The sequence below is a fragment of the Tasmannia lanceolata genome, unplaced genomic scaffold (genome assembly GCF_043159265.1).
Source record: "Tasmannia lanceolata isolate RefF3 unplaced genomic scaffold, GAP_Taslan_0.1 ptg000002l, whole genome shotgun sequence".
NCBI classification, from domain to species: Eukaryota; Viridiplantae; Streptophyta; class Magnoliopsida; order Canellales; family Winteraceae; genus Tasmannia; species Tasmannia lanceolata.
Window position 1 is genome coordinate 47,215,335 of NW_027518679.1, and position 14,650 is coordinate 47,229,984.

The 14,650-nt window shown below is 39.0% G+C and overlaps 1 protein-coding gene across 3 annotated transcripts; it reads left to right on the forward strand.

Annotated features, from left to right (window-relative positions):
* The first annotated feature begins 3,145 nt into the window (after positions 1 to 3,145).
* Positions 3,146 to 14,189, forward strand: LOC143876026 (uncharacterized). 3 transcript variants are annotated; one of them, XM_077377637.1, is made up of 9 exons: positions 3,146 to 4,093; positions 9,906 to 10,864; positions 11,822 to 11,995; positions 12,082 to 12,259; positions 12,479 to 12,565; positions 12,647 to 12,727; positions 12,833 to 12,895; positions 12,977 to 13,267; positions 13,348 to 14,189. In XM_077377637.1, the coding sequence occupies exons 1-9, from the start codon at positions 3,523 to 3,525 to the stop codon at positions 13,947 to 13,949; spliced, it is 3,006 nt and encodes a 1,001-aa protein (XP_077233752.1). In that variant the 5' UTR covers positions 3,146 to 3,522; the 3' UTR covers positions 13,950 to 14,189. The 3 variants fall into 3 exon arrangements, with proteins under 3 accessions (XP_077233752.1, XP_077233759.1, XP_077233746.1); XM_077377644.1 differs by having other exon boundaries at positions 3,146 to 3,295; positions 12,809 to 12,895; XM_077377631.1 differs by having other exon boundaries at positions 3,147 to 4,093; positions 12,809 to 12,895.
* The last annotated feature ends 461 nt before the right edge of the window (positions 14,190 to 14,650 follow it).

Consider the following 14,650-nt stretch of genomic DNA (forward strand, 5'->3'; position numbering starts at 1 on the left):
ATATTAGAGCATAGGATCTTGAGTAGACTTGATAGATGTGAGGACCAATTCTATTCTCTATTTTCTTGCTTGTTTTGGTATCAAGGGGTATCATGACCTTGGTTGTTCTGACCCCTTCCTTAGTCATTGTTCAAAGGATTGGGGAGTGGTCTAGTTTCTTTTATTGTAATATCTTTCTTTAATTAAAATACTGGTAGGGGTCCGCCTAACCCCCCGCTTACCAATCAGAGAGAGAGAGAGAGAGAGAGAGAGAGAGATGTGAGGACCATCATTTGCTAGGTTGTTGGGCCCACATTTGATGGGTCTTAAACCAAAAGATTTGATGTTTTAAGTAGTTAATTAAATTGTACCATCTCTCTTAAGCATGTTAGAGAAAGATTACTAAGAATTGTGATGTAACATGATTGAATTGGATTTCAGGGATTTACTCTGTTAATGTAGAGTATCAACTTCAGAAGGTGACGGTATGGGGGATCTGCAACAGGGACGACGTTCTGGCTGCCATCAAGAACAAGAGAAAGGAAGCTCATTTCTGGGGTTGCGAGGAGACCCATCAATGCCCTCAATCTAAGCTCGCCGCTCCTAGTCGATCTAAGCCTCTTGCTCCAAGTCGGTCTTGGAGCTTCAAGGCATGGATGTTGAGCAGGAGATCATTCTTAGGAAGAAATTAATCCTCCTAAGCTTTGTCTTCTAACCATCTTGCATTTGGTGGCTATTCTGCTATGTCACATTATAGAGAATGTAAATTTTTTGATGAAATTAGGTGTTCCTTTGTAATATGAATGACAATGAGAAATTGATGTTTTATTCATTCTACCTTAGTGACAGACGATTAGAAATTTCATTAGGATAGAATAACCAGCTTAAGTGAACGAAAATTAGGTGCTAGTTTTGGAGTGCAATCCAATTGGATTGTGGTGAATTTGTACGTAATCTTCCATCACGAATCTCATTTCGAGGGTTGATGGCCGCACGATCCAACACACGTCACTTAAAATTTGCCAATGTTATAATTGCCCTTACCTTTCTCATTCCATCAAATTGACAATTGCATTTTTGTCAAGTAAAATGATAATAATTTGGTGCTCCGTAGTAGGGAGGGCTCTAAAATGAACGCCCCAAAAATCACCATCGCCTTTAAAGGTAAAAGATAATTTCTGGGTCCCACATTTCTAGACCAAAACATGGGTCGGGTCGGGTCGGGTGAACCCGCGAGTACCCACATTTCGTTTTTTTCTTATTTTTTTCTTTTTAGATACCGGACGCATTTCCTAACTCGCAACAAAAGGTAGCTTTCAGATAAAAGAGGGGATTTCTCTCTTTTGGAGGGTAGTCCAGGTATTTTGTGTTACTTCATTGAGAAGCAATCCATACAAACCGTGAGATCAAAGAAAAAGAACAGTGAGATCAAAGAAAAAGAGAAATGGACGGTCTAGATTAAGAGGAAATGCAACCTAGTATAAAAGGGACAAGGGTTCGTTTGCACTGGGGGTATTCCAGGCATTTTTTCTAAGTCTCTTCTTCTGTTTTTGTTGCTATAATTTCCTTATTCACAAAAAAAGAAGAAGGGAAGTGATATTTCTCCCCCATAAACAGATAAAATCCCCCCTTTTAACGGTTTATGTGAGAATGAATCCCTGCTTGAGGATAAATTCACTCCCTTTAATGTTTTCTTTGCCTTTAAAACTAAACGAATAACGTTGAAGGGGGCATTTTATCCGTTAGTGGGGGAAAATATCATTCCCCCCCTCCCCACAAAAAAAAAAAAAAAAAAACTCTTTGGCAAAAAATTGCGTGTTATCCGCGGCCGCGGGTTGACCCAACCCAACTGCAGTGGGTGCGGGTCACCTAAGTGCTGACCCGTAGGGATGCGGGTCATTTTTTACCCATGACTTGCACCCGGATGACCCGTGGGTAACCCAACGCAACCTGCCCGTTTGCCAGGTCTAAATATCAATGCCTTTGATCTTGTAGTGCACCATAGGATCACACCATGGTTTAAAATTTTGGTTTCGGTACCGGTTTTAGAACCCTGAAATTTTGAAATTTCGGACCGAAATTCTCAAAATTCGGACCGAAATTTGGTAAATGCCGAAATTCAAAATTTCGCCAAATTTCGGTTTCGGTCCCCACCAAAATCCGAAATTTCAGATTTCGGTCGAAATTTAAAACCATGGATCACACACATGAACTTAGTCCTATTTTGAACGCACATTAGCTGTATCAACGGTTTATTTTTTATTTTTTAAAAGTATGACTTCTTGGATAATATGCTTTTGTTAGGGACCTTTAAGCAATTATTCTGCCATGTAGGGACTAATCAGCAAAAATCCCCCTTTTTTTTTTTTTTTAAGAAATCAAAATTGGACTCACTTGATCAACAGCTTAGGATGATTCGATCAATGTGTTCAACAAATCAGATATCATCCACGAGGTCAAAGATGGGTCCCAATAAGTACATAAAGAAGCTTGTCTTTTTAACATCTATCCTCTAGGAAAGTAGGAAAAGTGAAACTCTTTCTCTTTTGAGCATCTCTATCCTCTAACAAACGTGAGAGTCCACAAATCATCTCAAATTGGTCCCCGTTAAGGGTGTCAATTTTGGCTCGGGCTTGGAAGCTCGCTCGAGCTCGGCTCGAATCCTTAACGAGCCGAGCTCGAGTTAGGCCAGGCTCGGCTCGTTAAGGCTTTTTAAGAATTTAATATATTTAAATATATATATTATATATTAATATATACATTAAAAAGGTTGTCCATGGAGTGAAAGGGGAGGGGGGGCAAAATATGTCACTTCATTTTTGAAACCCCATTTGTTACTAGGACCACCCCCCATAGTGTAAAAAAAGTAGTCAAATTACACTAGTAGGGCTGTCCAGGGAAGATGAGGGGTGTGAACATAATATAACCGGAGCTCGGTAAGGCTCGCGAGCCCGACCGAGCCCGATCCCGAGCCCGAGCCGAGCCGAGCCTCACTTGTGAGCTTAACGAGCCGAGCCGAGCCTGGCCAAGCTCGGCTCGGCTCGTTTACACCCCTAGTCCCCGTATCAAAATCAACAACAATCAATTGATGATGACCAATTTAACGGTTCAGATTTCCCGGCACGGGTAACTTATTCCGTTAGGATTAACACGAATTTAGCAGAAATTGGAAAGAAAGAGAGAGAGAGACAAAACCAATAAAAACGCAATTTTCCTTTTATTTGTTCCTAAAAATCAGAATCCCGTGTAGATAAAAATAGAGATTTTTACCACCACTTTCCAAAACCCTAGATTCTTCTCCAACTGCTCTTCCAAGGTTTGGATTTCTGGGTATTGCAATCTAAGTCATTCTGATCTAGATTTTTTCTTTTGATTGCATACAATTTTACCACTTTCTTATTATTTCATCTTGGGTTTTCTTTTATAGTCTTGTTATTCTGCTTAGCCACTTTAATTTCCAAATACCCTTTCTTTTTAAGATCATCCTCTGCATATCTAGATTTTTGTTTTTGATATGAATTGTCTCAATACTGTTGAAAAAAAATGATGGGTTTTGGTTCTTTTGGTGAAGAAGAACACTTCACCATGTCTCCACTAGCTCAGACCTTCACCAAACCTAAACCTAGTTTCTCACCGCGCCATGCTATTGAAGAACATTGTGATTTTCCATTGAGAACTCATGAAAATTCTCTCCATATGAACCCGAATTACGAAAATACCTCCATGTCTGATGCATTCTCTACTCATAATTACGAAAATTCGATTCCCTCCTGTTACGGTTACAATGGGTCTCAGTCTGTTTGGTCGGATAACACCCATTGGAATTCAAGAACTCATACTAACCTTGTTTTCCCATATTGTTCCCAATTTTCGGAAGGTTTACCGTATTATCCCCAATTCCATTCAGAATTTCACGTTGATAATGCTTCTGTCATTGGACCTTTGGAGGGTTCTTCTCAAACAGATTATGCAGGGAATTTATCTGATTTTGGCTATTCGTACTATTGGTCGGGCCTTCCGCTCGATCGTGAGAAGGAAGATGATGTGGGTTTCTCTTGGAAGGATACCAAGTGCAAGGAAGTTCCATCGAACTTTAGAAACCCGATTCAGAAAGGTATTGCCAATTCGTCATGAAACTTGTCAACTACTAACAGATAGTATTTTCGGCATGGACTGTAATTTTAACATTTTCATGCCTATACCTTAGATTAATTTCCTTTCGACTTTGTTTTGTTACAATGGATTCTCAGATTTAGCTTGGTTCTTAATCAGATACATATGGCATGAGTAATTTCACATGATATCAATCTTTTTTTTTCTTTTTCAACGTTAATGTTGATGGAGTGAGTGGATTGGGTTAACCATCTGATTAAAAAACAAGTTTGGGATCCCCTATTAATTATGATCATGTGTAGGATTCTTTTTTTTTTTTTTTTTAAATATGAAAACTGAAGGTAAATGTAGTATTTTTCTTTCGGAAGGTGATGCGAACCTAGCCAAAGAAGAGACAAAAGAGGGGACTGAATGGATAAAGAAAGACTAAGGAAAAAGAACCACTATTTACAGTCACGATAAAGACCAAGGAGCGATCACGATCAAGAAAGGGAGAAAGATGGGGATAGAAAGGAAAGGGTTTATGAATCCAACCAGAAAGAGTGAAAAAGGAAAGAGAGAAAACAATGGATAAAGATAAATGAAACTAGAAAGCAAGAGTAGAAAGAGGGGAAGGTAGAAAAGGATCTAAGGAAAAGGATAAGGGGTTTGTCAGCTTATAATCCCAGATCCCAATTGAGAGAAAGGGGGGTTTGTGTGTGTGTGTGTGTGGGGTGTGTGTGTGTGTGGGGGGGGGGGGGGGGGGGGGGGGGGGTGGGGTGGTGTGGTGGTGATTGATTGAAAAGAAGTGAAACCCATATAGTTGGAAAAACAGAACAAAAACGTTTCGTTCCATCCAGTCTGTACCGTTTGTTTCGGTTGGAGCATAATTTTTTGATAACTTATAGAAATCTCATCAAACGGCTGTATTTCTAAACCCTATAGAAACCCATATAAGCCCTCATTTTTTCATTCTTTCTACCACCCAACCTTTCTCTCTCTCAAATTAACTAATTAGTTTTCTTTCTTTTATTGATTTATTGCAATAAATTTAATATTTTAAGTAAGAAAATGTGTTTTTTGTTAAACTTGGTTCATATAATGGTTTCTTATATTTTTCTAACAATTTTTGATTTTTGATTTTTGATTTTTTAAAAATTATAACTATTAAAAAAACTCTTCTCCGATCATAACATCTGCTTCTTTTTTGAAACATTCCATTCCTTTGACCAAAACGAAATGACGAACGAAATAGAATCAACTATTATGTTCGTAATCCTTGCTTAAAAACAACTTGTTACCAACACATTGAAATAAAATTGCAATTACATGAACTCTCACTACCAGAAATAAACTTAGACTCTTCAAATCCACTAGGACTCTTAGCGCATTATGGAAACTAACCGACTTCAAGTCCCACAAATACAAGGACTCTCTTATGCCGCAATGAGGGCCCTTGTGATCACTTAACAACTTTGATTAATTACAAATGACTTAGATGTCCGCATTACGTAGGATTTCCGTAATAAACATGTGGGTCCCATTTTAAACACTTGTAAGTTAAAGAGACCAAGAGATGTTGGCAGATAAGACTGGTACTTCTCTTATAATTTAAGAGACCGCAACAACCCAACTTTATTCGAGAACCCCACTTCGATCGTAAAAACATCCATCCCATTTCAGCCATTTCACCACCTCACCTTGATCTAAAACGGCACCCAAACCTGCAATTCAAACCAGACACAACTTCTCATAATTTAACTGATCACAATCGTCTTGAAAACTTCCTTATATCCCTTTTTATCTTCTTAACCGTTCACCACAGAAACCCCCTGCGCATTAGCCACCTAAGAGCTCCCTTCTTTAACCAATTTTAACAACTTTCACGCTCATTTCATGTTCTCCCTTTTTGCCAACCGAGATTAACCACTTCCCATCCATCTTTAAAGCACTAACATCCTCCTCTTCTACCATTAAAGAAAAACATCCTCCACTTCTACTCTCATCTCCCTTTCTTGATTAACCAAAACCCATCTTTCTTGATCAACCTCCATAACCATTCTTGGAACAATTAACAACCTTTCTTGTTTTCTTTGGCCTCCTCAACCCAAGTTCTTGAAACCAAAGAACCTCGAAACCAACCAATACTCGCCCTATTCCACCATATAGCCCACCTCCATGGGACCGACTCCCCATACAACCACATTCTATTCAATTATGATTTTTGTTAGATTCGGTCCCTTTTAGTTCCTTATCCAACAGTTTCACTTGCTCTTTAAACTATTCCCATTACTATTTTCAACCCTTTCAAGTACCTTTTCCCCCCCTTTTCCTTCCAACTTCCCTTTAGCTTCCGCATCCCTCCAGACAGCGGTTCAATCCGCTACAGCATCCGTGCATCAGGTATCAGAGCTCTTGCTGTCCTCCTCTGCATCACTATGGCCCATCCTTGCTTCTCCTTGAGGTTTGGCATTTTGCTAGACTGCTCGCTTTGATAAAATTCTGATTGTGGACCACCTCATTCATTGATAATGGTTCACCATTAATTGGTGCACTTCTTGTCATGAAAATGCAAAGATGGTGAACCTTCACCTGATACATTGTAAGGTTGCTCCTAGCATTTGTAGTTTTGCGCTTTGGAAGTCTCTCTTACCTTCTCGGGCAAGGGTTGCATGCCTTGGAAGCTTTGTCTCACATGTACTCATTCGTCTCTTTGGAAGGGATGAAACAAAAGAGTGTCTCAAGGGTTATCCAAAGTCTAGGCCATGATTTCTAGTCACGTTCTTTACTGGGCATCTTCATCTATTCTCTACTTTTTTTGAAAGGTAACTGATTTTATTCCAAAACAAATGAAAAGATACAGCCAAGGGGACAAGATGACCCCCAACACAATGCCAGCCCAAACAAGGCTTAAAACAGTCAATTACAAGACAACAATACTCCAAATACAACTCATCTGAAAAGAAATGAGAAAGCAAAAAGAAATGGCTTCAGATACTCAATCGATGAAGTTATCCGACACCATCACCCGGGATGTTTTGAACCACCTCAACCGATCCCAATTCCACCCCGTCTTTTGCCAATCTATCCGCCTTCTCATTGGCCGATCTTCTCATATGTTGAATTTGAGGATGTAAAAGTCGCACCAAATCGCGAATCTCCGCAGTAGTATTATCAAGCTTCTATGGTCCATGACTTTCATTGGTTGCCCAAGCTAGCGCATTTGATGAATCACCTTCAATAATGAGGGGCATCAAATTATGCTTTGTGAAGTACCTAAGGCCGAAAAGTAAGGCTTTAGCTTCGGCTTCATTAGCATCACAAACTCCGGCCGGGCCGGAGAAAGACATAAATATTACACCGTTTTCATCACGAATCAATCCACCAATTCCAGCACGACCCGGGTTCCCAATAAAGCTACCATCATAATTTAATTTAAACCAACCAACCAGGGTAGCCATCCACTTTGGAGAAGTCTTATCTTTACTTTTCTTTTCCCATATTACCGCTTGCCAATTCCTAAGAATTTCCCCAACACTATATTATTCCCGCCTTTTCTCTTATCCATGTAATTAGAGTAAGTTAAACATCAAGAGCAATATGATGCCATCTCTTTTCTTTTTCTTCAAATATTAGGTTATTTCTCTCGTTCCAAATCTTCCATATTAGGGCATAAGGAATTACTTTCCACATCGAATGCCCCGTTTCGCCAAAAGGTCCACCAGCCCAATGTAACAAGACCTTATTAGATAATGTAACAAGACCTGATTTATGCTCTTTTGAAAAACCCAAGCCACACCAAAAGGTTTTAGCGCATCCATCTATAGATCATAAGAGAATGGACAATGCAATAATAGATGATCCAAAGATTCCTCCTCCCTTCGGCATAACACACACCAATTTTCTAATTGTATTTTCTTTCCTTAGCGTGATCGCAAGTGTTAATGCTTCTATGTACCACAGTCCACGCAAAGGCCTCCACCCTTGGGAGAGCTATGGAATTCCAAACTTTAGCTCGTCTTGAGGCTTTCCGAAGTCCATCATTTAACCTGTAGAAAAAAAGATTTAACAAAAAAACCACCTTGGGGATCCGGGGTTCACACACGACGGTCAAACTCAAAGGGAGAGCAATAACAAGATTTAGGAGGGCGAGTAGGGAAGATTTACTGGAGATTTCCTCATGTTTAAGGTCTCTTCTAAGTCTAATGTCCCAAAAACCCTTCCCAATGTCCTCACCCCTCACCAAATAATCACAGACTCTAGACTCCCTATTGATTGCAAGACGGAATAGGTTCGGGACTGCATGACACAAATGAGACTCCGCAGCCTAAAGATCCTTCCAAAAACGTACCTCATCTCCCATCCCCACTCTAAATCTAACAAGAGGGTCAAACTGGACACGAGAGGAACAAATGGATTTCCATGCACTCGAACCTTTACCAATGGCCGGTTTCCTAACTTCCCAATCCCCCCCACCCTCTCCCATATTTGTCCCCAATGATGTTATGCCCTGATGCCTCCTTTTCAACACCGAATCTCCCTAGCCATTTCCCTAGAAGGGCTTTATTTGGATATCAAGACTCGAGATCTAAGACAATCTTGGGACATCTATTGGTTCAACTCTTCTTTCTCCGACACTTTGGTGGCCCATTGGAGGCCTCTACTCTCCGTCTAGATCTTTCAAGCTGAACTTTGCTTGTTCATCTTGGAAATCCCGCTCCGGTCAATGTTGGAGGTTAGGGACAGTCACGCCCCGGCCCGAGATCGTAGGCTAGGCACGTGACAATGCCACATGCACTTGGGGTCAAATCCCATAAGCATGCAAGGCTAACTACGATCTTTACCTGAGCATATAGAGCAATCTAAATTTTCTAACGAAATGAATAATTAAATCCAAGATAATTTATTTGTCCATATAAGTTCAAATCACATTCTTACAATACCTGAATAAAAACTCCAAATCTCTGGTGGACAAATTAGTCAGAGTCTAATTCCTAATCAGCCAATCCTATCACCCTTTGAGATCCCGTGATGTAATAGAGAATTATCCCTCAGTATTTGAAACAGGAAGAAACGGAGTGAGCTTGATGGCTTAGCAAGTAGCCAGTACCTATAACAGTTGGATCAAGCATATGTATACATGTGATATGAAAAATTCTGAAGACATTTTATAAAGACATTCCTTCTAAGAAAAATATCTGTCATAGTTGAAAATACCATTAAATCATATGCAATGTAATTTAAATAAATCAGTTCATGCTCATCAGTCTAGACTACAATTAATGCCAGTTGGAAATTTAGTTCCAGTGTCAAAACACCATTGATAGGTAAAAGGATTGTTCAAACGTGATTATGTACCAGTGCCACTGCTCCACTGGCAGGTAGGGTACTGATAATACATAGATAGACTAATAGCACGCAAGATCCGTGGTTATTCCACATCAATACCAGATCAAAACCATTCTACGGTAATCTCATTTATTCAAAACATGTGTTAATATCTCTCAAAAGCAGTTTTTACACAAATGCTTGATCCTGATTTTTCTAAAGAAAAGCCCGCTAGAATAATGTATTAGAGATAACTTTTGTATGCTCCCAAGAAAATATTGACCAGACCAAGAATCAAGTTCGAAATAATTCTGTTATTTTACATTTTTACCTATCAAGATTTGTGGAAACATTAATAACATGTCAATGAATTCAAAGATTTAAAAAAAAAACTGTGAATTTTTCAATCTTATTGACGTAATAGGGAGGCCGGAGATTTGCATTTCCTCTAAGCTATATGACATCCATTCTTCATATTATGCTTTTTTGATTTTGTTACTGTGCAGGAAGTCTTGCTGGTGAAAGCTCTATTGGATCAAAATGCATTGGTTCAGGATGGGAAGATACGAAATGCCCATATATCTCTGAGGAGAATGTCATCATCCCTTATGACATGTCTGGAACATCAGTTTTTGGTCCGAGTCCAGTACTCCCTTATTCACCGATACCAGACACAGAATCTTTAAGAAAAATCTGGGATCCCATTAATCTAAACACTTCACATGATAGATTCTTTACAAATCTTGATTCATCTCCATCATATTCTTCTGTTGTCCAAGGCTTAGGGCCAATGTCAAAAAATGCGAATTGTGGTGATCAACCCGTGGATTCCAGCAATGTCAGTGGGGATTGTGCGAACCCTGGCAGAGTTGATGGTACTGGCATGAAAAGAAAGGATCATAGTTTTGTAGATTCCACTCCGACAAAAAAAGATTTGTCCTTAAACCACAAATCAGTCTCTGGAGATCACTCGGGTCAGTCTCCAATGGAAAAATCTAAACTTAAAATCCCCACCTTGAGCATTCTTAATGCCTTTCTGCAGAGTTCTTCTCAGACATTTGATGAATATAATCCGGCTGTGGATTCACCTTGTTGGAAAGGAGCCTCAGCTTCTCAGAATCCTTCATTTGGATTTGAGCAAGTTGTTGAAAATAATGGAGTTAGTGTTTCCACTGAGTTTGCTGAACATAATGGAGCATCTGATATTTCAAGTGACCATTCACTTCCAAACAATAATGCGTGTTTGCTGGTTAAGACAATTCATCATCTCTCAGAATTGCTCCTTTGCAGTAATTATAGTAAGGTAAATTCATTGAAAGAACAGGACTATGATGTTCTTCGGCTTGTAATTGGAAATCTTTATGCATGTGTCGCCAAGGAGGTCGGGTTAATGAGAGCAATGCCCGGATCATTTCCTGAGTTGGGCAGTTCTTATTCTTTTAGGAAGCCAACTGATCTTCACAAGGTATGATATTTTGCCTCTAAACACATCATGTATCCTGATTTTTTTTTTGGGTAGCGCTCTTCAAGTTACTGCTAGCATCCTTAAATTGAATTGAGATGACATGTAAGAAGAACATTTGTGCCTTTCTAATTTGAAACTGAAAAATGTAGTTAATTTCAAGATATGGTTTAGCTTTATTGAAGAGTTACATGGGCCATGCGTCTAAATTCCAGTTGTGAAGCTCTTTAGAAAAATGGCAACTTGTTAAATAAAGATAGGGGTGATTTATGTATCTATTCGGATTCTTTTTACATTTTACATTTCCTGATTCCTATTGATGCCCTATTTTCAATTTCTGATGGACTAAAAGCCACCCTTTATTCAGGTAAAGGCCAATAATACGCTTGACTCTTTCAAAGTGAAATTTAAATTTTGTGAACATCTTGTGATACATTAGCAATTTTTTTAATAAAAAGTTTTACTGTTTTTGAGAAATAATGGAGTTTTTTTGTTTATGAAATGTTGTGGCATCTTTCTGTGCATGCCTTGTCATTCTAATGTTGATGGTATTGTTAGGCCTACAGTATATTTTTTTTGCAGGAGACCTTTTGAATCAGTTAATTACGTGATTACAATATATACATGCCATCGTCGGTAAAGTAAGTTTTATCAGCAGTGTATTATCCCACTTTTTCCTTCTCTCAAGTATCTTGTTTGGTGGCTGTCATGATGGGACATTTTCATGATACTATTTTGTCTCAAGAATCCATCTCAAAATGGTGCAAGGTTTTCAAATTGCATTGCTTTTATCTGCATTTTTTCAAGATTCGTCTCACATGCTCCATGTATTGGTGTACCTTTAACTCATTGCATTTCACTTCGTTCTTCTTTGGCATGTTATCACATTTTACTTTTAACATGTTATTTTGACATTTTACTTTAACATGTTATTTTGAGACTGAACAGTTTCTTCTCTAGGGATCTGCTTCTGGCAGGTCTTTGGTTCTGGGAATAGAGGCTGATGATGATTTGAGTCAACATATCGAGGAAAAGTTGTGTTCTAGTATGTCTAGTAAGAAAGAAAATCGGTCCCATGATTTTGTTTCTGCAAGTGCTGATATGGATCTGCAGAAAGATAATGGGATTACACAGGTATGATTTGGGCTTCTCTGCATATAACCTACTCTGGCTGGTTCCTTGTTCATTCATCAAATTTATGTGGGCACTCTAACCTACAGGCTGTAAAGAAGGTTATGAAGGAAAATATGAGTGATGAGGGAGAGAATCATCCTCGAACTCTATTATATAAGAATTTATGGATCGAGTCAGAAGCAGCACTATCTTCCATGAAGTATGAACTCGAACTTGCCAAGATGAAGATTGAGATGGAGAAAATCGAGCAGGATCCGGCACAAGGTGAACTATTTATGGCCTGTTCGTTTGAGATTATGACAACCGATTACAAGTCCAAAACCTATTATTGGACTGGAAATTATATTTAAATTTGAGTCCACCAATAGGTTTCGGGCTGACAATCAGTTGTCATAATCTGAAACAAACAGGGCCTTAATGTATCTTTCTATGCTCTCTTTGGATTTTACTTAAACACTTGGTGAACTTTTGGTATGGCTACAGATTCGCGCGCCTCGTCCAATGCAGCTGGGAAGTCTATATATGTGGAGAAATTCAATTTGAAGGAAACCAAGCAGGATCAGCCACAAGGTGAACTATTGGCTGCATCTTTATCTGCCCTCTTTTGAATTTACTTGAAACATTTAGTGAACTCATTTGGTATGGCTACAGATTCCTCATCCAATGCAGCTGGGAAGTCTATATATGTGGAGAAATTTGATTTGAAGGAAACCAAGCAGGATCAGGCACAAGGTGAACTATTTGATGCATCTTTCTCTACCCTCTTTTGATTTTACTTGAAACATTTTGTGAACTCATTTGGTACGGCAACAGATTCACATGCCTCGTCCAATGCAGCTGGGAATTCTATAGATGTGGAGAAATTCGATTTGAAGGAAACCAAGCAGGACCAGACACAAGGTGAACTATTTGATGCATCTTTCTCTGCCTTCTTTTGGTTTTACTTGAAACATTTTGTGAACTCATTTGGTATGGCTACAGATTCGCACGCCTCGTCCAATGCAGCGGGGAATTCTTTATATGTGGAGAAATTCGATTTGAAGAAATTTGATGGCATCAATATGGGTGGCATATTGGTAACAAATTCTAAAGAGAGATCAACTGAGAATTTTCCCACCCCAGCCCCAAGTGCTGATGTTACTCAGTGCTGTTGCATGAAACTCGAGGACATGAATCAATCAAGTATATATGATCAGATAGCAGACGATATGGATTCAATTATGGCGAGTTTGCAAGTGAAAATGAACAGGACCAAGCACGATCAGACACAAGGTGAACTATTTAATGTATCTCCTCTCCTCTCCTCTGATTTTAGTTAATACATTTAGTGAACTTATTTGTTATATCTACAGATTCGCACGCTTTATCAGATGCAGCTGGGAAGTCTACACATATGGAGAAGTTCAATTTGAAGGAATTTGGTGGCGTCAATATGGGTGATAATTCAGCACCCAATGATGAAGAGAGATCAACTGAGAATTTTTCCACCACCCAAGGTGATGATGTTACTCAGCGTGTTTCCGAGAAACTCGAGGACGTGAATCAATCAAGTATGAAGGATCAGACAAAAGACATTGAGGCTTCAGTTATCCCCGATTTTTTCGTTCTAGAAAGTCGAGTTGACGATTCAAGTTCCACATATAATGTGGGGCAAGAACTACAGCCAAAGAAGGTTTCAGTACTGGGTTCTGGAGAGGGTCTTGGACATGTACCAAAAGATGGGAATCTGAGAGATCAAAACAGCTGTAACTTGCGTGATAATGGTGTGAACTCCACTGATGAAATTGGGTTGGGCTCAAATGGTTCAGAGCAACTGGAAATGACAAGGGAACTCCATGTAGGCATTGCAGGTGAGTTGGGAACGCAGTCGCAAATTCCTGAGAATATACTCTCAGGTGGTGAGTCTGATAGCAGTTCTTCTGAATGGGAGCATGTTGAGGAAGAGGACCTTTAGATGGTACAATTTTTTTTTCTTAGTAGGTAAGCTGGGATTTAACCTCCAACCTCATGGTTGAAGAACATAGTCTTTACCAATTTAGATGGTGGAACATACTTGGTTTCGGATTATAATCTCGCCTGCTGTTACTTGAAATTCCTTATTTTTTTGGTCAGCATATATTGACTCTGTTGCAACACCTAGTTAGAAGAGCTATTCGTAATAAACATGAGGGTGCTTAGGGAAAATTCCTTGATACAGAGTTTTCTGTTTTTGTATCGAACCCAGCTTGTAGATCATAGCTTAGAAGCAAAAATAATAAAAATCCACAAGATGCACGTACTGAAATCATGTTGTTTGTCCAAAATGTTAACGTCAACGGGTGAGAAAGCCCCGGGGAAGAAAACTCTATATTTTTCTCTCATTGCACATAAAGGTACACTTTGGTTTGCAAGAAAAGCACTTCTGAAGTGAATTTTTCTTGGAAATTTTTTCTTTCCATGGTTTTGAGGGAAATGATATGATTATGGCTATTTTAGAGGGGGATATTATCATTAATCAAAGGTCATTCTCAAGTTGAGTATGGTTTGTTCATAACTTAGAATCAGATTTTCATTATATAAACAAACTCGGAACATACCATTGGGAAGTGATTCACTAAGGAGCCTAACTCTTCGCCTATCTTAATCATACTAAGAAATTTAATATCAAATGGAGTT

What these genes read in the sequence shown, in the direction of transcription:
- LOC143876026 (XM_077377631.1), top strand. Translation starts at nt 3,523, where the DNA reads ATGATGGGTTTTGGTTCTTTTGGTGAAGAAGAACACTTCACCATGTCT. An exon ending in CAAGCAGGATCAGGCACAAG is followed by an intron (nt 12,728 to 12,808) that starts GTGAACTATTTG and finishes GTACGGCAACAG; the next exon opens with ATTCACATGCCTCGTCCAAT. An exon ending in CAAGCAGGACCAGACACAAG is followed by an intron (nt 12,896 to 12,976) that starts GTGAACTATTTG and finishes GTATGGCTACAG; the next exon opens with ATTCGCACGCCTCGTCCAAT.